Source organism: Microtus oregoni, unplaced genomic scaffold (genome assembly GCF_018167655.1).
Source record: "Microtus oregoni isolate MIOR12 unplaced genomic scaffold, Mior012 000014F_ref0000157, whole genome shotgun sequence".
NCBI classification, from domain to species: Eukaryota; Metazoa; Chordata; class Mammalia; order Rodentia; family Cricetidae; genus Microtus; species Microtus oregoni.
The window spans coordinates 2,839,406-2,865,248 of NW_024543073.1; the positions used below are offsets into that span (position 1 = coordinate 2,839,406).

At 42.9% G+C, this 25,843-nt stretch overlaps 1 protein-coding gene and 1 non-coding gene across 3 annotated transcripts in view; one reads left to right on the forward strand and one right to left on the reverse strand.

Moving 5' to 3' along the window:
* Positions 1-25,843, reverse strand: part of Arl15 (ADP ribosylation factor like GTPase 15) — a 359,212-nt gene that overhangs the window by 312,510 nt on the left and 20,859 nt on the right. Inside the window, exon 1 of one of the 2 annotated variants that reach the window (XM_041663637.1) lies at positions 18,087-18,175. The exons of the other annotated variant lie outside the window; for it this stretch is intronic. Within the exon in view, the coding sequence (XP_041519571.1) occupies positions 18,087-18,098 (12 nt within the window). The 5' untranslated portion in view covers positions 18,099-18,175. Of the gene's footprint in view, positions 1-18,086; positions 18,176-25,843 lie in introns of those variants that run through there. 2 annotated transcript variants of the gene reach the window in all.
* On the forward strand, positions 3,589-3,695 carry LOC121456008. Its single transcript, XR_005975562.1, has one exon. It is a non-coding gene; the product is annotated as a U6 spliceosomal RNA (small nuclear RNA).

The window sequence follows — 25,843 nt, forward strand, 5'->3', positions numbered from 1 at the left end:
TATCAGCATTACTGACTGGACCCAAGAGTATGGCGGAGTCTAATCGACCTGGAGGAGAAACCCAGGGAGGCCCATCTGCTAGGATTCTTGACTCTCTGCTGAGCACTCCTTCCCCCCTGGTAAGGGCAAAACCTCTTCTGGAATGGGAGTCCTATGACCTCTATTAGATAAGCTAGGGCAGAGGTTTCTTTATGGCCCGCTCCAAAACAGAAAGGTGAGAGAAAATGAGGGTATATTTTTAGTTTTTATGGCCTGCCTTAAGGAAAGGCTAGTTATTAGCCTGTTGGGAGGAAGGAGGGCAGGAGGAAAGAGGACAAGTGAAGGTCAAGGTCAGAGAAGAAATGGGGCGCACCCAGAACAAAGGGCCTCAATTTCTTACTAAAATTCAATGGCTAGGAAAATGCTGCTGAGAAACACCAAGACCCCCACGGACCAAAAGCGCCCTCCCAGCAAGCTGTGGTGATGGAGCAATGGGAAGGAAGGGCATCATTCTGGGAGCGGCTGTATTGGGCTCGGCAAGACAAATACCACAGACCAGTCCAAGGGAGAGTGCCAGGACAGCTTCATGAACTCTCAGTTTGCCAACTGAGACACCCTCAATCCTGCCAAGCTACGGGCTCTCAGTTCAGGGCAGACTCCTACACAAGTAACTGCTTGATCATGCAGAGAAAGTGAAAGAGTGTACCTGGAGCTCTTCAGACATGACCCTGCCATCATCAGCCCTCTACGCAAGGAATAATGTGACCCATGGGTGCTCATGAATGTGATCAGGCAGAGCCCACTCACGTTCGCGCACATTTGCACACACGTGTGCACTTATACACACAGAAACTTAACCTGAGGGTTGGGTGCTGCCACCTACTCCTGTTTACCTCTGTCAGTGTGCCCCTGGCATGAATCAGCAGAAAAGCTACAGCTTATGCTGACATAGTTTATCTAGGATGGAGAATACAACTCAATATTGGCTGACTTAGCTCACATTTTCTCCTACCCTGTTCTAAAACTGGCGGAAAGTTCACTTGGTGAGTGTACATGGAAGAAGGACCGAGAAAGGGGTTAGTTGTAAAACAAGATCATTCCAGACCTCAACAGCTCATGGGTAAGGGGATCATCAATATTTAGGCATTCAAAACTCAATCATTCTTTCGAGATGTTTACATTTTGAGATGCATTCAAAACTCAACCATTCTTTAGAGATGCGTGCATCGAGAGATGTAGATAAGGTATATATTTCACATCCCAGAAAAAAAATACAAATATATTAGAAGTATCCAGTAATATACTCTCTAACAAAGAGCAAAATAAGATTGTATTATAATGTTACCTTCATCATCATAAAACCACAACACTGATTTATAGTGAGAACTTTCTCATTTCCTGTCTGCATTCAGCTGTGATGCAAACACTCAAAATATAAGCCAAACTCACAGTAAAGGATGTCTACTCGGAACATCTTAGGATTGCTTGTCCTTTTATTGGTAGAGGTGTCTCAGAATACACATAGGAAATGCAGGAGGTGCTAGGATTCATGCAGCTACCTGAAATCACATCCCCGAATGGACCCAATCTCACCAGGTTTCCATGTGACAGGAACGTTTATTCAGCTCCATAGTCTTGGTGGGGAATGCTAACTCCTTCCCTCGGCCACATTACTGCAGGATACACAGTATGGGCGTCTTTAATTATGCCACTCTGGAATGTGTGCCCTGCACTGTTTTCCTTTCTTCTTTCTAACCTATTCCCACGGCTCCACAGAGCTGCCCAGAATTTCTCTAAATGCCATGTTTCTCTGTGGATGCAGAAAGGGAAGAAGAACAGGTTAGATGGCATAACTGGGCGCCTTTGGGGCTGGAGAGAGGGCTCAGCAGTTAAGTGCTATGGGAGCACATTCTGCTCCTTTTAAGATACCAGCCACCTGGGTATGGCCTCTTATACTGTAAGAGCACTGGCTGCTCTTCCAGGGGACCCTACACCTTCTGGTCACACACATGGTACACAGACATACATGAGGGCAAACACTCATATACATAATTTTTATAAGTGGCTCCTTCTATCACTATCCCATAATACTCTCACCTAAGGGCTTTGTTGTAGCAAACACATAAGAAGCCACCTCTTCTGTCTTTGCCATTTACAGACATGCTGCAATGACTCCACTACTCCACACTGTTTCCCTTAAAACTTCAGTGGAGCTGGTAAAGCCTCTCACCTTCAATACCTCAGAAGCTAACTAGAAGTCAAACTAATTCTTGAAGTTCCACGCAAGGCCACATAGGCACACATAAATGACTTGGCAGTGGAGACCTCTGGTTAAGCCAACTAGGTACTTATCAGAGAAACTGAAATCCTACCGATGTCAAGGCCTGAGAAAGCCATTGTAAAGCAGGCAGCATGTTTCCTTTCCCAGTGCTCCATCTAGCATGGCACCCAGCTGCTGTCAGACTGAGGTGCTGAAGAGAACTGATGGCTCATCCTTCTGAACTCACAACCACAGGGTTACAGAACACATTTGATGGCATAGTTCAAACCCCTTGTTTCACACCTGAGGAACTGGCCAGTGAAGAAATGTATCCAAAGCCATTCGAATTTTTTGTGCTACATCTGCACTCTAAATCTTGAATTAAGTAACCATTAAGTCTTTGAAGCACCCAATCTCAGAGCGTGTAATGTAACCTAGACAACGAGTAAAGCTTTTCTTGGTAATCCTAAATAATATAAGCCAACTAAAAACTAAGCTCCCTCAGTTTCTCATCTGCCATTCTTCTAACGAAAGACTAGGAGCCAACAGATCCTGATCCCAATTATCAGGAGATACTGTTGATAGGGAGCAGTGTCCCCAGGTCAGAAGGTAACACTATAGTTGACTTCTTAAGTGACCTCATACTGGAGCTGAAGAAATGGTTCAGTGAGTGGTTAAAAGCCCTAGCTGTTCTTGCAGAAGACAAGGATTCAATTCTTGTCACCCATATGGCAGCTCATAACCTTCTGCAACTACAGTCCCAGGGGTTCCAATGCCCTCTTCTGGTCTCCTCAGACAACAGGCACACATGTGGTACATAGACAGGTATACAGGCAAATACTCATACACATTAAATAAATAAATACACAAATAAATAATCATCACTCAACTAATCATTTGACATTCCAGGACTGCAGCCACATCTACCCTATGCATGGATACATAGACAAAGGAAAGAGCGTGCTCTCTCCCTTGCTAGCAGACACTCTCATCAATAAACCTAGCTTTTTAAGCTGGCCATAGTGGTACATGCTTCTAATTCTAGCACTTTGGAGGCAGAGGCAAGCAGATCTCTGAGTTTAGACCAGCCTTGTCTACACAGTGAGTTCCAGGACTGCTAGAGCTACACAATGTTACCCTGTGTCAAACAAACCAACAAATCTAGCTTTTTAAACTTTATAAACAGGTTTATAGTTCACAGTCTAGTTGAACTGCAATGATTAACTACAAAGACTTTTTAATAGTGCTGAGGGAGAAACTTTAAGTATGGCAGGACCTCTCAGTCCAACTGTACTGACTCAGAGACTGAAGATGCTAGAAATTCAATGGCCATGAAAAATCAGACTAATGTGCTCGCTTCGGCAGCATATCTACTAAAACCGGAACGATACAGAGAAGATTAGCATGGCCCCTGCACAAGGATGACACGCAAATTCATGAAACGTTCCATATTTTTTAATTGAATGGAAAAATAAAAATTATTTTAAAAAATCAGACTAATACAGTGATCCGAGTTTACTGTCACTCACGTGACGGTAAAATATGTAGAAATGAATGGGAATAAGAAAATAAGAGAAAACCTTTATTAAGTAGAATTAAGGAAAAGTGAGAAACTCAGAAAAACTGAGAGCCTTTTGAGAGTTGCAGGGGGGAGGGAGTCCAAGAAAGGAAAAGTATCTTAGTTAGGGTTTCTATTGTTGTGAAGAAACACCATTATCACAACAACTCTTCCAAAGAAAAACATTTAATTTGAGCTGGCTTACAATTTCAGAGGTCCAGTCCATTATCATCATAGTAAGAGGCACAGCAGCATGCAGCAGACATGGTACTAGAGAAGGAGCTGAGAGTTCTACATCTTGATCCACAGGTAACAGGAAGTAAACTGTCTACCACACTGGGAGTAGCTTGAGCATATGTGGGACACACTTCCTCCAACAAGGCCACACCTCCTACTAGTGTCAATCCCAATGGGGGCCATTATCTTTCAAACCAACACACACACACACACAAAAGCTATTGAATTTCCTTGTCTGAGCCATGTCAGAAACTGGACAAAAGCTGAGACAACTAGTAGGAGACTGGTTAGTTCTCTGAGCTAGCCTGAGCTAAAACAACGGAGGGCCCACAGACTCTACGCATAACCCCTTATCCAATAAGGAAGATGTTGACCATGCACTGTGCATGTGCTACCCACCAGAGAGATGACTGAAGCCTCTCTCTTCCACCTCTAACTTATACATCATTAGCAAATGACCTTGACTGTCTGCTACCTATGAGCTCTGGCCAGCATTGCCATAATCGACCTTGTAGCTATCCTACTGGCAGTTAGACTGTTCCTTTTTAGCTCACATTTATATGATCAGTTTACCATGGCAGAGAGTCACTATCACAGTCGTTATGAGTAGCTGCAGTCTCTCTTGCTTACCTACTTCTCTTCAGGATGATCTCCAAGGTGAAAGCTTCTTGCAGTTTGGCCTGTTATAATTAGTTAGTTGCACAGAAGAAAAGATGTATGAAAGGATAATTGTGCTTTACAGAGGCTCAAGAACTTGGGGTGAGGAACAAGTAAGAAAATAGCCTATTCTTGCACACAATCTATCCTTACCTGTCAAATGGATAACACAGTCATACTGCACACACCGCACATCCTTACCTGTCATATGGGTAACACAGTCACACTGCACACACAGTCCATCCTTACCTGTCATATGCATAACAGTCATACTGCACACACAGTCTATCCTTACCTGTCATATGTGTAACAGTCATACTGCACACACAGTCCATCCTTACCTGTCATATGGATAACAGTCATACTGCACACACAGTCCATCCTTACCTGTCATATGGATAACACAGTCACACTGCACACACTGCACACACAGTCCATCCTTACCTGTCATATGGATAACACAGTCACACTGCACACACTGCACACACAGTCCATCCTTACCTGTCATATGGGTAACACAGTCACACTGCACACACTGCACACACAGTCCATCCTTACCTGTCATATGGATAACACAGTCACACTGCACACACTGCACACACAGTCCATCCTTACCTGTCATATGGGTAACACAGTCACACTGCACACACTGCACACACAGGCCATCCTTACCTGTCATATGGATAACACAGTCACACTGCACACACTGCACACACAGTCCATCCTTACCTGTCATATGGATAACAGTCATACTGCACACACTGCACACACAGTCCATCCTTACCTGTCATATGGATAACACAGTCACACTGCACACACTGCACACACAGTCCATCCTTACCTGTCATATGGGTAACACAGTCACACTGCACACATACTCCCTAATGACCACCGCTTTTTCTGAGGGGAAGGAAGTCATTTCCTCTTATTTCTATAACTAAATTAGGGAAATAAAACTCCAGTAAATTGAGTTTCACATTAATGTGTCCAAAGGACAATGTGTTGGTTTAATTGCTCAGCTAACATGTTAAGTGTATCTGGGATAGTGCATGTTGTTAATATAAATTATTTTCCTGAAAACTCATTAAATCGATGGAAAAGTAAGAGCTTTTAAAACATTCACATGGAAGTGGAGAGCCATTTCATTTCAGGACCTGATAAATTTATTAACCTCTTTATTTATGAAATCAATTTTTCAGTCAGACTTTTCTATAAATAAATCTCCCCCACACACCCTAAACTAAAATTGCTGTTCTTCTCTTTCCTTAGATTCAAGCATTCAAGATTCTGGTTTCAATGCTCCTTTACAACCAAACAGAGACTCAACAGAAAGCCGAATTAGTGGATGACCTGTCATCTCAGCACTTGGGAAACTGAGGCAGGAGGATGGTGAGTCCAAAGCCAGGTAAGATTACAAAGAGGAAGGAAAAGGGGGAGGAGGGACAGGTGAGAAGCAAATAACACAGTTTTAAAAGGGCGTTTTAGTGAGGGTCTTGTGTAACCTTATCATTCTTCAAGTCATGGCTAAGATAGAAAATAGTTTGCCCAGCACCACTCAATTAAAACTCAAGGCTTGAATCAGAATCCACTTTCATGGAGCCTACACATACAGACTATCAAAAGAAAGAAAAACTCAAGTTCTTAACTGCCTTCATTCCTTTAGTAACTCTATTTTCATTTTATATCCCATGCCTAGACTAGTTTTGCCCTTCCTTATTACCGTGAATAACGACTCTCTTCTATCTCCTAAATAAGACATTGATTAAAAAACAAGCAAACAAAAACCCTGATCTTTCCTTTTTGTGCAAAAGAGCTAGGAGTCCCTTCTTCTCCCCAAGTCATCTCACTGGAAAGAACGTTTTTCATTTCCCAGTGCTTTAAAGGTTTTACACAATTGTTTGCTATGTTCACTCATTTTCCCCATCCAGGAAAAAAATCTGTTTATGTTCCTTTCATATTAAGGCTTCAGACAGGAAATTAGATGACGAAATTCAGTGAAATGAGCACGCATTTGCATTCCTTTGGCCAGACTCTGGCAACCAGAAGCAGCGGCTGGGAACATAATGGGCACAAAGGGAGTCACTGGGCAGTAAAACTTCTGGCTTATCTTCTTACCCAGGCTGACTTCACTGGACGGAGTGGAAAGCAGGGTAACAATATACCAAATTTTCCACTGCACTGCTTGCAACTGATGGGAAAAAATGTCAGGCAAACATTGCAGAGTTGAAAGCACAGTGTTGTATTTTGATTTTTGTCATTTTTTTGCTGTTTTATTTTTTTAAAAAATCCATAATAGGTAGAAGTGAATTATAAATGCCTAAAAATTAGGAAAAATGAATTCTACTATCAGTAGTTTTACAATATCCCAACTCCAACAATTTGCATTTGAACGTGTACGAGAGAAGGCTGAAAGAATGGTAGCTCAAATAGCAACAGAATTAAGACATGAAGAAGCAAAGTTTGTTCAGAGGTGTTTTTCCTCCACAGCATAATCAGAAACAGAAAAAAGGAATTATATCGTTAAAAAAAGATAAGGAATCAATAAAAAATACAGTATTTTTAAAATTTTTTCATATATTCTTTGAGAATTTCAGATAAATACAACTCATACCCACCCAACTTGGACTTTTCCTGAAGTGTCCCCAAAGCATCCTCCTAACTTCATGTCCCTTTAGTTTGTATTAACCCACTGAATCCAATTAGTGCCATTTATATGTACGTGGTTCTTGTGTCGTTCACTGAAAATGGGCAGCATACAGGAGCTACACTCCTGAGGAAAAATCCTCTCCCAGAAGCCATCAACTGCCAAAGATCCTCCACAAGAGCTAAGATGTTGTGAGCCCCTCCCATTCACGCTGGAATGTTGACTAGCTTGATTTTTATGCTGGTGTCAAGCAGGTAACCACAGTGCACGAGAGGAATGGCTGTCACATGTAGAAGGTATTAATCATGGCATGTAAATAATAATGAAGATGCAGTATCTACATATATGTGTACGTATACATGCATGCTTGATTCTTCGCGCATTGTTTCTAACCCTGTGATTCTGTGAAAACCGGAAACTGGAGCACGCATGTAAGGAATCAATGGGAGCAAGAGTGTCCCACAGCAATACTCTGCACTTGGATGATTCTCAAAACTGTAGCCATCCATCTGATAAATAAGCCCCAATGCAGCCGGGCGGTGGTGGCGCACGCCTTTAATCCCAGCACTCGGGAGGCAGAGGCAGGCGGATCTCTGTGAGTTCGAGACCAGCCTGGTCTACAAGTGCTAGTTCCAGGACAGGCTCCAAAAAAACCACAGAGAAACCCTGTCTCGAAAAACCAAAAAAAAAAAAAAAAAAAAAAAGCCCCAATGCTAAGTCTGGGGTGGGCGGAGCTCTGAGCAGCAGGGACAACTGTGAAACAAGCAAAGACAGACCAGGCCATCAAACCTCCAACAGAAATGCTGCTTTGGGCTCCACCTTCCATTCGCACATCTGAGGTCAAGGTCATTTTCTTTGTTCCCCAAACTACTCCGTTTGAGTGCTCCCACTCTGTACTAGTTAGTTGTTTGTTAGCCTGACACAAGCTAGAGCCCCTGGTGCAAAGGAAACCTCAACTGAGAAATCGCCTCCCTAAGATTCGCCTGGAAGTAGACCTATGAACGGGTTTCTCCAGTAACGACTGATGTGGGAGGGCCTAGGCCACTGTGGGCGGTGTCACCCTGGACAGGTGGTCCTGGGTGGTAAAGAAAGCCAGCTGAGTAAACTTGGGTGTAAGCCAGGAAGCAGCTTCCTCCATCAGTCCCTGCCTTGAATTCCTGCCCAGACTTCCCTTAATGATGGAACCGAATCTGGAAGTTTAAGCCAAACCCCTTCCGCCCCAAGTTGCTTGTGGTCATGGTATTTATCACAGCAAAAGAAGGCAAACTAGAACGGTCTCACTTAGCATACTCATTTCTCTTGGCCATTACGTTTTTTAAGAAACGGTCTTCTTTAGAACCCATATGCTGGCTATAAATCCTCTATGTAGCCCAGACTGGTCTCAAATCACCATACCCCTGCATCCTAAGTTTTAGGATTGCAAGTAGGCAACATCATGCCCAACTGGACCGCTAACTTACAAGTCAGGTAAATCTAACCTCTCCTTCATTTCCACCTCTACAAACATTTTTTAGAATTGCACAAGAGACCTGGTCACCAAACTTCAAAAAGTTTCTTCCTTCTTCTTATTTCCTCCAACACTTGGTCACGAAGCTAATCACCCCATGTCTACATTGTTACAAGAACCTTCTGAAGGCTTTAGGGTTCTGTTCTGAAGTTGCTAAAAACATGAATGCCCTCAGCTAAGTTTGCCAAGAAAGTATCCATGAAACAAAAGGCCTTGAACCCTGATTGCTCTTCGAGCTGATGAGGGAGGGGGACTTGATCGGGGGAGAAGGAGGGAAATGGGAGGCGGTGGCGGGGAGGAGGCAGCAATCCTTAATAAATAAATAAATTTTAAAAAAAGTAGTCAGAACTTCTTACAAGTTTACAAGTAGTGCCTCTTCTTGGTAAGTAGCTACACTGGGATTTAAGAGACACATTGAAAGCCCCTTGACACTGTATTAAAAGCTTTTGCCCCAAACTGCCTTAATTAGTCACAGAATTCTGGTAGCTTCTTTGTAACAACGGAGTCTATAATGCCTGTAGTTAAACACATCCTCAATTAACTAAAGGAATGAAATTCCCCTATATGTTAGTCAGGGTTCTCAAGAGGAACATGATTGAGAGTGTGGTCTACCTAGTCCAACAATGTCTACCAACACAAGGTCCAAAATTCATTTTGCTCAATCCATGAGGCTGGATGTCTCGGTTGGTCTTCATCATATACCATAATCACGAGAAATGGGCTCTAATGCCAGTGAAGGAAAAGATTGCCATTAAGAGTGAGGGCAAGCAGGCAGAGAGAGAAAGCTTCCTTCTTCCACATCCTTTATACTGGCTGCTACCAGAAGGTGTGGCCCATATTAAAGGCGGAGCTTTCCACCTCAAAAGATCTGGATTAAAAGTGGATATTCCCACTTCAAATGATTTAATTAAGAAAAAAAAATATACCCAGCCACTTGGATTTTTGTTAAATCCGGATATAGCCAAGAATAGCCATAGCTGGGCGGTGGTGGCGCACACCTTTAATCCCAGCACACAGGAGGCAGAGGCAGGCAGATCTCTGTGAGTTCGATGCCAGCCTGGTCTAAAAGAGCTAGTTCCAGGACTGGCTCCAAAGCAACACACAGAAACCCTGTCTCAAAAAACCAAAAACCAAAACAAACAAAAAAATAAAAAAAAAATAGCCACCACATCCTACAACAGTAAAGACACCACGAAAATCCTCTAAGATACAGGCCTTGACTCCAGCTCTGGTAGTACTCAAATTCACTTGAACCATTTTGATTCCAGCGACCTTCTGAACAAAATGTAACTGTGTACTGTCCCAAGTAATACATTCAGAATGAGGCTCCTGATGGCATCAAGTGATTTTTTTTTTTGGGGGGGGGGTAATAGGTCAGTAGTGACTTCCCAATATTGAATTCGTTCGTGCTTTCATTCACTCCTCATGTTGGATACTGGAGTCATATAGGTATCTACTGGGGACTCAGAAGACCCTCTCTCTATCCTAGACCAATGATCTATTAAACAGTCAAAACCAGTGCTATCGCAGTGTCCCAGGGAGGAAGGGGGAGGGGGCTTGAGGACACTCTCTTCTGATCACAGAGGATGATAGATCTAGTTAGTTACCAGAACCTACTGCATGCCAGAGCCTTAACTAGCCCACATATACAGAGGAGTCAAACTAACTCTACAGGTAAGACAAATACAGTCTCATTCTGATTCATTTTTTGCAATGTGTTAAAGTTACTTTGTAAATAAATTTGAATTCTATTAAGCAAAGACTAAATCATCTCTTTACATTTTCTGTATAGATAACTGTCCTGGTTAGCTTTCTGTCAACTTGACACAAGCTACAATCATTGGGGAATAAGACAATTCAAATGAGAAAATGCCCCCAGATTGGCCTATAGGCAAGCCTGTGATTCATTTTCTTAATTAAGGATTGATGTGGGTGGTGCCACTCCTGGGCAGTGGTCCTGAGTTGTATAAGAAAGCAGGCTGGGTAAGCCATGACGAAGAAGCGAGTCAGCATCATTTCTCCATGGCTTTTGCTTCAGTGTCTGTCTCTAGGTCCCTGCCTTGAGTTCCTGCCCTGACTACCTGTGATGATGGTCTGTGGCATAGAAGTGTAATCCAAAAAAAACCTCTTTTGGCCCCAAGTTGCTTTTGATTATTGTGTTTTACCACAGAATTAGAAACCCTAAGGAAGCAATAATATTAACCCATTAGCTTTGGCTAAAACCTAAAGTGTATTTTTTTTGTATCCAAACTATGATTACGAACAAATGTTTCCTTTCTTGTGACCATTCTTACATAATTCTCAGACATTGATAAATGTTATTATTCCTATCAAGAGAAGAGTATTGGTCCTGAAGATCAATGATTTAACAAGAAAACAAAGCCAGTAGATGTGGTTTGAATGTGAAATGCCACACAGGCTCACATGTTGGAAAATTTGGTCTCCAGCTGCTTTGCTATCTGGGGAGGTTGCAGAAGCCTTTAGGAGGCAGGGCCTTGCTAGAGAAAGTCGGTCACTGGCGCAGGCCGTGCAGCTTTCTAGGCACCATCTTCTATTCTTTCTCTGCTTGCTGACTGTGGATGCCACGGACCAGCATGGCTGTTCTGCCTACTGCCTACTGTCTAGCAGGCTATGTGCACTGTATTCCCTCAAACTGCAAACCAAATGAACCGTTCTCCTTTCAGTTGCTTTTGCCAGGGTGTTTTATCACAATGAGAAAAAAAAGAAATCAAGATACCAAACATTTTTAAAAGGAAGTGACATAAAATGCACTAGGATGGTCATTTCCATCCAGCAGACATATTTATGGTAAGAATTAAGAGTTATTGTGTCACTTAAGTTGGAAAGTTCAAAATATTTTATGTTAAATAACGGAATGTTTCTTACCAAGAGCGAGTCTCTTCCAGCTAGCCATATAGCTACAATTTACGACAGAAGACACTCCAGGAAGGCCCTTTATTAATGATGATGATCCCAGTGGTCCTGGTCTAGTTTCCTATTCCTTTTTTGTTGTAACTTTAAAAGAAAACTCCAGTTAAAGGAAAAGAAATGTTTAGTTAACATAGAGTCAAATTTCATCTCCACAATGCAGTGACAGCCGCTGTGTCTCATACACCATTCACCCTTGAAAGGGAAAATGGGGGTGGAGGGGTGGTAGTGATGGGGGGGGGGGGTGGCGATGGTGGTGGTGGGGGGGTGCTGCTTACCTGAGATGAACAGTACAAAGTGCCTAGGCCACATGAAAAGTGAGTGTAAGTGTCTAACCAGAAAACCCACTGAGGAAAGGATCCACACTGCAATCTAACAAGGGGGAAATAGTACCTAATAACAGAACTGTAAAAACACTCCAAAGCTCAGCAAGCCGTACTAACCTTATGCTGTGATTTGAATGTTCCCTCCCAAACTCATACTGAAAACTAACTGCCTGTATAATGGGGGCCTCTAGGAGATGATCAGGCTATGAGAGCCCGTGATAGGATTAATATCATTCTCATTATTACAATGGGCTCCATAGAGGAGAAGTAGCTTTGTTATAAAAGTGAGCTCTTCTCAGTATGTTATCTTATTTGCCCTCACTGTTCCCAAATAATCCATCCCACCAAGTTCCCATGCAGCAAGAAAGTCCCCCTGAGGACCTTAACCTAGGGGGTCGCACATCTTCCAGAACTGTGAGCAACTGATTCATTTTCTTTCTATACAAAACAGCAACACTAAGATGACTTAACTTTTTTCTTTTTTTCTTCCTTTCTTTTTTTTTTTGGTTTTTTGGGGGTTTTGTTTGTTTGTTTGTTTTGTTTTGTTTTTTTAAGACAGGGTTTCTCTGTGCAACAGCCCTGGCTATCCTGGAACTAGTTCTGTAGACCAAGCTGGCCTTGAACTCACAAAGATCTGCCTGTCTCTGCCTCCCAAGTGCTGGGATTAAAGGCATGCACCACCACCACCCAGCCACAACTTAATTTTTTACCTGATCTCTGAACATATGCAGAAATGTAATGAAATAAGAGATTACACAGAGAACGCATAAGGGATATTATGGGCTCTTAATGTGCACAATTCATAAATTTTGAACAAAGCAAGAAAACAGAATTCAGGTTTCTAACTTGAGGAAACACAATCATCAATAATGGAATAAACTATAGACACTGTAGTTGGCGTAATAACCAGGCTAGCTTAATATGAAACAGCAAATTTTAATGAAGGAATAGCTTACAACACCAGGGATCCAGCGATGAGCAGGAGATACAAAAAAAGAGAGCAGCGGGGCTTAAGCCGCCAGATTTATATGTAAACATTAGCCTGAGGCGAACACGCCCCCCATTGGGCAAAGTTTCCCCTACAAGACACCACGTACCTCATGAGACACACTGAGAACAGAATGTCACCTTTACAGTATTACCGTCTAAAATTGCCAATCCATGTCTAATTATGAGGAAAGTACCAGGTAAATAAATCTTGACTGTTCCCTTCTTTCTCTTTGTTCCCTAGGTTGTGATGTAACCAGATCAGCTCTGGTGCACACCCCTACCATGATATGCCTCCTCCTCACAACCCAAAAGCAATGGAGGAAACAGCACAGACTGGAGACTTCCAAACTGTGAGCCAAAGCAACCTTTTCTCTTCATAAGTTAGTGATCTCGGCGATTTGTCAGAAACAAAAAGCCAACATAGTCCCCAGTTTACAGTATCTCAGTTTAATGATGTTGGGACACTACAGTGAATGGCACAAAGCAATATTCCCAGTGTTGGACCTAGCCTAGCAGTGTGCCATCAAGCACTCACTGGAGATGCTGAGCATCAAGAAAGAGCCACAGCTCCCAGTCAGTTGTACAGTCGTGAGGGAAATAACTGACACTCTGCAACAAGCTGTGTTGCTAAGCACATTATTTTATTAGGGGTAAAAAGAAATCAATATAAACTCTCATTGTCTAGATTTCAAGACATGCAACCTTGTCTTACTCCTCAGAATTGTCAGAAATAATGCAAAAACTACCTGCGCTAATTAATCTGTCTATAGCAAATATATGTATAAGTATATATACATATATATGTACATACATACACACACAGACAGGCATATAGGTTCAAATATGAAATGTCCCCATGTCCCCCACAAGTCACTATATTTGAGCACATGGTCCTAAATGGTGGTGCTGTTTGGGGGAGTTGTGAAATCTTTAGGAGGTGGGGCCTGGCTGGGAGAGGTAGGTCAGTGTAAGCAGGGCCTCAGAAAGCACAGTCCTGTTTCTGGTCCCATCTCTGGCTTGCTCTATCTTGAAACTTTTCATTCCTTTATCTTGACTACAGACAACTCAGCAGCATTCCACACAGTTCATAGTGTATGTTCATGCTGGAGTCTTCCTTAACAATCAGAGGGAGTCAATACCACTCCTCTCCACAGTGGTCATGTTCAATCTGCTCCTGAATCCATTTCTAGAGCTAGTATCTGCAGAGCCCATGTGCAGGATGTAGAGTTCACATGACAAATTCTTAACTTTGGTGTGATGCTGGCATTCCAGTCCCAATATCAGGCTTGCTTACACTGATCCTCTCCTCCAGGACAGACTGCACTGAGGTGTAGTCTCCACCCACGGATGTTATCGTAAGCAGAACAATGTTCCCTCGGCTATACCTCAAAACATCCACAGCCAGCTATAAGATCAGCATTTTGCCAACTTGACACCAGCCAGGGTCATCTTGGACCTGGGAATCTCAATTGAAAGAAGAACCCCGCTAAAAGAATGTAGGAACTCTGTGGGTCATTTTCTTGATTAATGATTGATGTTGGAAGGTGCAGCTCACTGTAAACAGTGAGTGCCCCATTGGGCAGGTGATTCAGGGCTGTATAAGAAAGCAAGTTGAACAAGCCAAAAGAATGCATAAATGCAAGCCAGTATGCAGCCTTCTTCCAAGGTCTCTACTTCAGTTCATGCCTCCAGGTTCCTGCTTTGACTTCCCTCAGTGACAGGCTGACTGGGACATCTGAGCCAAATTAAACCCTTTCCTCTCCAAGTTGCTTCTCACTGCAGTGTTTCATCACAGCAACAGAAACCAAACTCACACAGCTACCTCACATTCAGAACTCTGTAGATAGGATTCACCATCTTGCCATTGAAACTTGATTATGCATATCCCCAATCATGCAAACAAAGGTTACTTGGGAGATGAGAACTAGGGACGGCATAGTCACAGAAAAGATTATAGCACCAACAAAAGCTGGAAGGACGGCAATGCTGGGAAAGACTACAAGTCAAGGAACACAGACAACTGCAACAAGTTCAAGGTGTCAAGGAATGGATTCCCTCCTAGAAACTCCAGGAAGAACACAGCTCTGCCACCACCTTGAACTTATCCCATTAAAACTCACTTCAGGCTCTCGCTCTCCAAAACTGCAAGAGAATATGGTTTATATTGCATTAAGTCAAAAAGGTTGTGTTAATCTGTTAGAGCAGCCATAGGAAGCTAACAGTGTCTTCATATGTCACAGTATATATTATAATACCTGAATGTGAATCAAGCAGGTGGTTTTTCAGACCTACAGAATCAGAATGGAGTAAGTGCCTTAATAAAAAGCATTTAAAAGCATCACTAGGAGCAAACATTATTAAGAGTGCTACTAGTAAAAATTTACCCTTATCATCTTATTGTAATGAGACAGACAGCTCCCCCAATCTGCCCCAAAAAAGTCACAGAACTTCAGTGTCCTTTCTACAGACTGTTTCTCACCTAGCATATGAAGGCTTTCTCTGCTGGGAAAGCATCAATGATTCTGCAAAGGCAAACCAGAATTTAAAGAGTTTTTAAACCTCTTATTGCTAACCAAAACCTATAACCCAGGCACATTTTCCTAGTGTTATTTAGTTCAAATATCACTCACCACTTGGTTGAATTTAATCTGCACAGCTGCTGAGGAATGATAAACCAGCAATCGGCTCAGTGGCTCCCATGAGTCTTAAAGACCAGCATTCCTAAGACGTCCACAGCCAACCCCTGCTGCATCTGTGCCTGCCCACAGCCAGTGTTGCAGAGGGGTTCAGGAACTAAATGTACCATTCCATCTTCATCCTACATCTAGCTATCCAGTTAGAATGCATGGCAGTGTGTTTCTGGCTCCGTAACGGCTGCAGGTCTCAGCTAAGTCCGGGGACTACCGCAGGGCCCCTGAAGAGCCCTTGTCCCGAGCTCAGGAGAGAAGTCCAACGCAAGGCCCTGGTGCATGACTGTGACCCAGTGTTCATCCACACCTGACCGCAGAAAACCGAGTCACGTTCTTAAGCCTCGCCATTCTGCATTGCCAGGATCTCGTAAAATCACAGTACCACAATTGTACTCTAAACTTTTGGCCTAAATTTACTTCCCTTCTGTCTTCCTGACCAGAACCATATGAATGTTACTTAATCCCCAAAGCAGTCTAGAGCCACACAACAGGACTTCTTTTGTTCCAGACTCTCAAACCTCTTTGTAATGCATCCCCATATTACAAGAGAGCCACAGCCTCCTGAGCCACACACACAAGAAGTGAGGACTTATCTCCTGGGGCAGCCTCCTGGTTGTGAAGCTGGCTTGGTTTGCTCCACCCCCTTCCAACCCACCCCCATCTCTGCCAACATATCACCACTGCTTCTGTTTGTTCTGGCTAAGGAGCCATTATTAATATAGTTCTGGTAATGTGTCTGTACCTAAAGGTTTTCCCATCCTCTATACAGGAGTGTCTAGACCACGGTTGATCTATTCCAGGCCTTGGAGAGGACAGTGGAGAACACACAAAGGCCTTTGCAGTCTTTGAGTAACTTTGACTTCATTGAGTTTTTCAATGCTTAAGGTTGCAGAGAGCATCACCCCTGTACAACACATTTACTTTTATTTCGTGTATCTGTTCAATTTATGCTCCATTTTGGACCTGCTAACTTCAGATTAAGAATGCCTAATGTAAAATACATGGCGTTTTGTTCTTTCATTTTAAATGCCATTTGGCAGTATGTTAAAAGCATTTAGGCAAAACCTTAGCCACGTAATCCTGTTTTTATCTACAAACTAGCCTGCACCTTTTAAATGTGCTTTACTTGGAATTTAGCATTTTCTTTCCATAGGTACTATGAAAGTTTTGTTGGCATATGCTCTTTGTCTACAACTAATCCTAATCTTTTCTTTCCCCCTCACCATGTTAGTCTACTTTGCCACAACACCAGCACAGAAGAGTGTCTCGCACAATAGAAATTTTCTTACGGTACTGGAGGTGAGAAATCCTGCATCAGGATGCCAACCATGGTCAGGTTCTGGGGAAGACTCTGCTCAGATGCCGACAACAGTCAAACTCCGGGGAAAACTGTGCTTTGACTTACAGAGGGCGGCTTTTTTGCCAACATTCACACGGCAGACAATGAGATAGGAAGCAAGCCTCCCGGAGTCTCTTCCTACAGGGGAAGATCTTCCAAAGACCCCATCCTCGCGCCCTCATATACACCCAGGCATCTCTCAGTGTCCCATGTCCAGTGCCATTGCACTAATGATCAAAGTTTTAGCATACAAATTCTTCAGGGGATAGATTCCAAATCACAGCACTTCCGTCTAGGGGTCCTCAGATGAATCCACGGGCAGTGCTTCTTCACTGAGCAAGCAGAGATGAACACCAGCAGGGGCTCAGGCCCAGTCTAAATGCTAGCTATTTACATGTGGATACACAGAATGACTGTTACTGGCAGGCCCCATTACTCCCAGACCCTAACTGTAAATGACTAAGTACACCTTCATCTTCTGGAGGAACATTCTAGGACCCTCAATGGGTTTCTGAAACTTCAGATAGTAACAAATGTGCCTGTATGTGGCATATTTATCTTGTGTATACATTCTTATGGCAAAGCTTAATTCATAAATTAGAATAGCAAGCAATTAATAACAAATAATAAAATAGAATGACTCAATAGGATAAATACACTGGGATAAAATTGCCCACATCATTAGCTTGGTGCCCTTTGGGCTACTGTCAAAATAAAGATCACTTGATCATAAGCAATATGATACTGTGACAGATGTGGAAACAATGACAGCCACTAAATGACCTTAGTGATCAGAGCGTGTGTACATACAGCATACAGACACCAGACCTAAAGGAAATTCGTACACTATAGGAGAGAGCAAGGCAACACAAGCTTTCATTTTGCTGCTAAGAATAGCATGCAATTTTAAACTTCTTTCTGGAATTTTCCATCTAGTATCTTTGGACTTACACTCTGCTGTGTTGACTCACCGCAGCAGCCATGGAGATGTGACACTCAGACTTCCCTTCCAGAGAAGCACAGTTGATTGTCAGCTCCCAGCAGCCACTTGGGACTCACCAGAGATTTTCGTGCTGAGCTGTGGATCTGCCAGTGCCTAAGGGTAAGAGGTCTGGAGTCGGGCTTTTTCCTGCCAACCTGCGTTTTCTATAACACATAACTTTGCTCAGGGAAGCCCCACCCAGCCAGCCACAACCTCCTCATAACTGCACAATGGGCTAGAATCTACTCTATCTCCCCGCCCTTTTTCCTCCCTGTTTTACTTTTATAGATGTGCAATGAGCAGAGGTTCTCTGCCGTCTGCTGGTCCCCATTATGATCTCAATCTGAAATGTCCCAACAGGCTCGGGTGCTGAACACCTAAGCCTTCGGCTGAAGACATTATGTGTATGTTCGAGGGACTTCAGACAGTGGAGTACCACAGAAGGGTAACTTTTCCTCCTTTAAGATCTCTTCTCAGATACGTAGCCACAACAAAAACAAAACTGATAAACTCCCACCCCAATATTCCCCCAACTCATTTTTGTACGTCAAACCCAAACGTGCAATTTGCTTCTCAGAAGAGCAAAAACTATACAACAAGTAATTCCATATAATACCAAAGGGCTCATGTAGCTCCCAAGTCAACAATACATCTTTCTGCAGACAAATACCCACCTGTGATATGCAACTAACCAAGGGGTAGAATAACTCTTCTCATAAAGTAAACTTGAGACTAAAAGAAGGCGGGGCTCACTTTAACTCAACACCCGTGCCTCTGCCGTGTGTCAGGCGCCGTACAATGTGCATGAAAGATGTGAAGGCAAACACAAGATGACAATCTCCTGTTCTCAAGAAGCCTGGAAACAATCTCAATGCTTATCTTTTCCTTGGCATTCCTCATAATTCATTTTAAACCATTTCCTGAAGCTCTTTATGTACATATCTTCTGTTTGTGCAGATATAGATATATAGCGTGTGTGTGTGTGTGTGTGTGTGTGTGTGTGTGTGTGTGTGAAAACTGGGTGAGAAAAAAATGACTTCAGGTAACTCTTCTGAAATCTTTACTCAAAACATAACTTGACATCATAAGTAAACATGGTATCTCCTGCCTACAGTCTCAGAATCCCCTCCTTAGACCTTAAAGTAAAAATGCCAAGACATTTTGTCACTGAATCTTAAGATCTTTTAAAAAGACTTGCTGGGTGGTCACCCGCAGAGACGCCTTCCCATACTCCTGAAGAAAGCGGAGTGAGGCCACAGTCTGTTCGCCCAGCCTCGTAACAAAAACAAACCCCCAATCATCTTATTGCTTTTCATTTTTTTCTTATTGTTGCATTGTGAAATACAGAGTAAAGGGGAAATACGGTTTACAGAATAGGATAAACTCTACATGAATTCCAGTCAAGCTACAAACTAGTGTTGTTGGTTTGTCTTTTACTCTTTTGACTCTTTGGACTCTTGGCTTTTTTAGGGGGCTCACCTCCCAGCTCCCGAATAAATCACACACGGAGACTTAATATTTCCTATGAATGCCCAGCCTTAGCTTGGCTTATTTCTAGCCAGCTTTTCTTAACTTGAATTATCCCAACTACCTTTTGCCTCTGGGCTGTTTTCTTTTCTTACTTCTGTATATCTGTATACTTTTTTACTCTTACTCTGTGGCTGGCTGGGTGGCCCCTAGCATCCTCCTCTCCTTATTCTATCTTGCTCCTCTTTTTCTTACTCCTCCTCCTACCCCTATTCCCCCCTCCAGAGTTCTCTTTCAATTTATTCTCTCTGCCTGCCAGCCCCACCTGTGCTTGCTCCTGCCTTGCGACTGGCCGTTCAACTCCATCAGGTGTTTTAGACAGGCAAAGAATCACAGCTTCCCAGAGTTAAACAAATGCAGCATAAACAAAAGAAGTGCTTCTTTACATTGTTAAACAAACAGTCCAAAGCATAAACAAATGTAACACACCTTGAAATAATATCCCACAACAAACTAGAACATTACTACATCTTTATATAAAGCTCATTTCCTTCCCCACCCCCCTTAAGAGTTTCAACCTTACACCTCAGACGTTACAATCATACTGTTAGATATATGTAGCAATCTCCCGGCTTAGATTCACTAGATGCCGATAGTGTCTCATCATTACTCCAAGTTGTGACAACCAAAAATATCCCTTATATGTTGCCATGGATCCCTGTAGAGCAAAGCAGCTGTAGAGAACCGCTGCCTTAGAGACAACCACAAGCTGAACTTTGCTTGAAGTTTATACGAGTACATGTACTTTCCTATGACTTCTTCCTCTCAGCATGTTTATGAGATGCACCCATGGCGTGCTGTGCCTATATTGTTTTTGCTGCTGTCGGGTGAACTACTGTAGAGATTTTAATGAGAACGCCCCCCATAAACTCTCAAGTTTGAATAATTGGTCCCTTGATGGTGGAACTGTTTGGGAGGATTAGGGGGTGTGGTCTTGTTGGAGGAAGTGTGTCACTGGGGGCAGGCTCTGAGAATTCTGAAGCCCACACCATTCCCAGTTAGCTCTCTCTGCTTCGTGCTTGTGGTCAAGACAGGAGCTCATAGCTACTGCTCCCGTGCCATGCACGCCTGCCTGCTGCCATGCTCACTGCCATGATGGTCACAGGCTCTACCCTCCGGAACTGTGAGCCCCAAATTAAACACTTTCTTTTATAAGTTGCCTTGGTCATGATGTCTCATCGCAGCAGTAGATACGTAACTAAGACAAATACTAATGACAATTCCATGACTCATTTAATCCGGGTTATTACAGACAGTTTTATACTTTTGATACTTTGCATCTATGAATACTTCCACTAAAACCACTCCCTACATAGGCCTTGTAGATGATTTCTTTAAGGCTTTGTATACCTAAGAGCAGAATTACTTACAGAAGGTACTCGTGTTTGAGAGTCTTATATTCCAAAAGTGGGCAGTGGAGGACAATTCCCAGCATACCACATGTTCTTCAACACTTAGTCCTTCACTGACTTATTTTCTTAATGACATTTGGTACTATGAGATATACTTTGCTACCGTACAAACAGCACTTCCCCAAACAGCAAATGAGACCTGGCTATACTGAGACGCGCACTGTATGAATAAAATGGGAATAGGAGAGCACAGTTAATGTTTGTACCCAAGAACTGGCTTCATTCCCCTTGCTGTCATTCTCTTCTTTAATGAAAATATGCTCTATTTGGATATCTGCTTCATGAGCAGGTGACTGAATTTCTTCCCTCTAACTGCTTTTTCCTAGGCTAGATCATAGGAGAGACAAGGATAATGAAACATGGGGAATGCCATATTGTCCTGAACGCTTAAGCAGACACTCCATTTTCAACTGCAAAAGCATCATTTGAAGAATGTGATTTATACTGGGCAATGGAGGCACGTGTCTTTAATCCCAGCACTCGCGAGGAAGAGGCAATTAGATCTCTGTGAGTATGAAACCAGCCTGGTCTACAGAGTCAGTTCCAGGACAGCCGGGGCTGTTGCACAGAGAAGACCTAGCTTGCAAAACTTAGGAAAAAAGAATGTGACTCATGGTGTTTTAATTACATTTGTTTTAGGTATTATTCTTATAACCAATTTCAATGCTAAAGTCTTTGACATGGTTTACATGTGTGTATGTAGAGATGGATCACATGGGTGTGTGCACATGTGCACGTGGGTGTGAACATGTGCATGCAGGTGCTCCAAGAGGCCAGTTGGTGTCTGCTATATTCCACAATGGCTCTCCATCTTTTTATTCCTTAATTTTCACTGCCCTGAAGCAGAGGTTTTGTTTCCTTTTGTAAGATTCATTCATTTTTATTTTATGGATGTTTGTGTGCATGTCTGTCTGTACACCACGTGCAGGGTGTCCCTGTGAAGGCCAGGTGAGGGTGTTGGATCCCCTGGAACTGGAGTTACAGATTGTGAGTCACCACCACGTGAGTGCTAGGAATTGAACCCAGGTCCTCTAAAAGATTAGCCAGTGCTCTTAACCACTGAGTCATCTCTCATCTCATTTTACCTCGCCTCTCATCCCTCCACCTTATTGTTTTGAGACAGGACCCCTCACTGAACCTGGAGCTCACTGACTGACGAGGCAGGCTGCCCTAAACCTCCCTTCTCGGTGCTGGGATTTCAGGTACCGAATGTCACACCTGAACTCAGGTCCTCATACTTGAACAGCAGTCACTTGATGAATGAGCCATCATCCCCCCAGCCCCTCTGACACAGTTTTAATTAGCGCTTGTTTTAGTTCCGTTTTCATTAGATGGTAAGTGCCTACAATCCTGGTAAAGGACAGGAAGGAAACCAGTACCAAGGAAACATCCATTCACAGAAGACACTGAAAGGGCTCAAGTTTGAGAGGCTGAAGTCCTTGATCTCATGATTATACACTGGTTATCTCATCATCAATGTATGACACACAGACACTGTCCCAAATCAAGATTAAGTTCCTAAAACTCATGCCCATCCCCAAACTGTACACACTGAAAAAGCTCTGTCTTTTTTTTTTTAAGCTGGATATTTTTAGTACACTAAATTGGTACACAGTCAAAACAACCCTAGTTTTATAGAGTTTAACATTGCTACCACGGCTTATTGTTGTCCACAGGCTTACAGTGCCACAAACTTCACTTTGGATAGTTGCATTTGCGGTACCACAGAAGACACGAGTAGAGGGCTCCGGAGATTCCCATGGTGGTGAAAATAACTTTGAAAATTGACTCATTCTGAAAGCCAACCAGTCATACCAAGCTAATTCTAACAAAGACTCCCATAATTCAGTATGAGGGGAAGTTGGTAAGAAAGATTGGAAAGTCAAAGACTATTTGGGTAGATATTTAAATAAATAGAATGGAAAATCACACTGAGATGATAACTGATTGGATAAAGTCACTGACTCAACAGAACTTTCCAAACATTCCCTGGTACTATTATTAAGATAATGGCAGGTCATTTAATGTTAGCAATCACTTAGTATTAAGTTCTCATTATCATAAACTGCAATACTACTAGGCATATTTCTAATGAATGCATGACTGAGCTATCCTGGGGCAATGCCACTGGTTTCCTCAAGCCAGGAAGCTGAAAATGCTCATGAACTTGGCCAACATCCATTCTTTCCATCTATCTTTGGAAATTAATCAGTGCTACACCTTTGTAACATAATAGTTATTTAATAACTCAGTAAGCTGGAAAAAAGTCATTTTTCCCTATTGAAAATATTAATTGTATTCCACCCAAATAAAAGACTGTTTGTCAGCCTTCCTTGGAGGCAGGGGTCATGTGACTAAGCCTGGAAATGAAATACAACTGAAAGATGAATAGGAAAATTACTCTCTAGCCTCCCCCGTGTCCTTTCTTCTCTTCTGCTCTACTTCTGCTCTCTGTAGCTGACATCTACATCCTGGCTTGCAATGGGCACACAGAGAATGACAAATACACAAGGCTGAGTGAGCCTGAAGATGACAATGGCAGGAGCTACTAAGCCTTTATTGTCCAGACTTTGGGCAGTAACCAGGAAAATACTTCTACCTTGTTTAAGGACTTCTGTACACATCTCTCAGCCCAGCCCAACCCAACATGATACAGAGCAATGTTTGACTTTTTAAGCAGTATGTCCATGAGGTAGGACAGGTGGCTTAGCTCTTAAGAGAGCTTCCTATTTGGGAGGCTCACAAATGCCTTTAATTCCAGCTCCAGGGGATCTAATGCCCTCGCACACACACACACACCATACACATAAATAAATCCTTTAAAAAGTATGTGCTCTAGTGTGGTGGGAATGAGAAACAGCCCCCATAGGCTTGTGAATTGAAAACTTAATCCCAGCAGTTGTATTTGGGAAGGTGATGGAATCATTGGGTGGATGAAGCCTGGCTAGAGGAAGTACATCACAGGGTCAGGCTTCCAGGGTTTACAGCACGGTTCCACTTCCTGTCCTCCCTCTCTGCTTCCTGTGCATGACAATATGATTGGCCAGATGCCTGCTCCTATGGCTACCTTTCCTTGACTGTTGCCATGCATTCTCCACATGAGGGACTCCATCCCTACAGCACCTTAAGCCAAAGTCTACCCTTTTCTCCCCTAACTTGTTTTTATCAGGGTGTTTTTATCACAGCAGCAGAAAAGCAACCAGTCTGCCCCCAAACCACAAGAGAGGATGGCAGCATTCGTCAGTAAACTCTTAACGTGCTGTGTCTTTTAGAGAGAAATAGTTCATCTTGGGCCAGGGAGAACCTACTTTCCATCCTTCCTTCTCACAGCCCCCTAAAGTCCAACTGCCGCTACTGCAACTGCCCAAACTATCCAGAAAACCCTCAACAGCCTTCAGGTACCGTTTTCCTGAGTCGTGAGCGCCATTACTTCATTCTTCTCCCTCTAACCTCTAATCCTCATAAATACTGCCAAACCCTGGAACACCCTGCCTCAGCCCAGTGGCTGTCCACCACTCAGACACCACTCAGACCCCAACCTCACCCTGACAAAGGTATTTTCGGACGGCCTCGTCCCTCTAATTAGTGCGAGGTGGATACGAAGAGGCACTCGAAAGCCAAGCATCCTTGAATGGTGGGATAGCAACCGCCAGTAAATTTGACATGATTCTACCTCATGTTCTTCCCTGCTCAGGACTGCTTGAAAAGACACCGTAAATCTCTAGAGCAGAAGACAGCTCGGAATAAAGGATTGTGCATGTAATTATTTTCAACGAGAGACAGAAGAGCCGGATAAACTCTGACCCTGGAGCCCCAAAGTCATTGTTCACAAATCCACACCTGGTCTGGGCAGGGGAACATTATTTAACCTGGTCTGGAACTAAGGAACATTATTTCAAAAAAACAATTACATCTTCTTTGCTATTCAAACCAAGAAAAGTGTGGGGGTTGAGGCGGGGGAGACAGATTGTCAAATACAAACCACAGATGGGTTCAAATATGTTAAGATAGGTCTACTTCAAAGTGTGCAAAAGAGAAATACAGAAAAAAAATCAAATTAATGTGATTACTTAATCTTTCAGTTGTTTTCCGTAAGAAATTGTACAGGTGTCTCAGGGTTTCTATTGCTGTGAAGACACATCATGACCACAGCAACACTTATAAAGGAGAAACATCTTATTGGGGTGGCTTACAGTTCAGAGGTTCAGTCCATTATCATCATGGCAGGGAGCATAGTGGCATGCAGCAGACATGGTGCTGGAGAAGCAGCTGAGAGTCCTACATCTTCCATGCAACAGGAAGTTGACTGTAACACTGGGAGTAGCTTGAGCATAGGAAACCTCAAAGCCTGCCCCAACAGTGACACACTTCCTTCAACAAGGCCTTAGGGACTCTGACAAAGTCACACTTCCTAATAGTGTCACTACCTGTTAGATTATGGGGGCCAATTACACACAAACTAACATAAAAGGTAACCATGAAAAGAGTGAAAGAAAAAACTTCAACAAGATGACAGAAAACAAAAGCGATTTGGCATATAGTACAAAAACAATCTGATGTTAAGATATAATTTCAGTTCTATCAAGGGATGAAAAGTCAATGTTTTTTAGAGAGCTGCTTGTTAACATAATGACCAGTTCTAGTTTTGATGTCCTATGCAGTCCTTGATCTTGATATCAAGCAAGATGGTCTTTCTTTACTGTCCCCTCTGTAATTGTGCTTGTTGTAATAATACAAAGTTAGCAGAGCCAAGCCCAGAGTCCTGGAAATAAGAAGGGAAAACTGGTAAAACAAGAAAGCAGGAGTG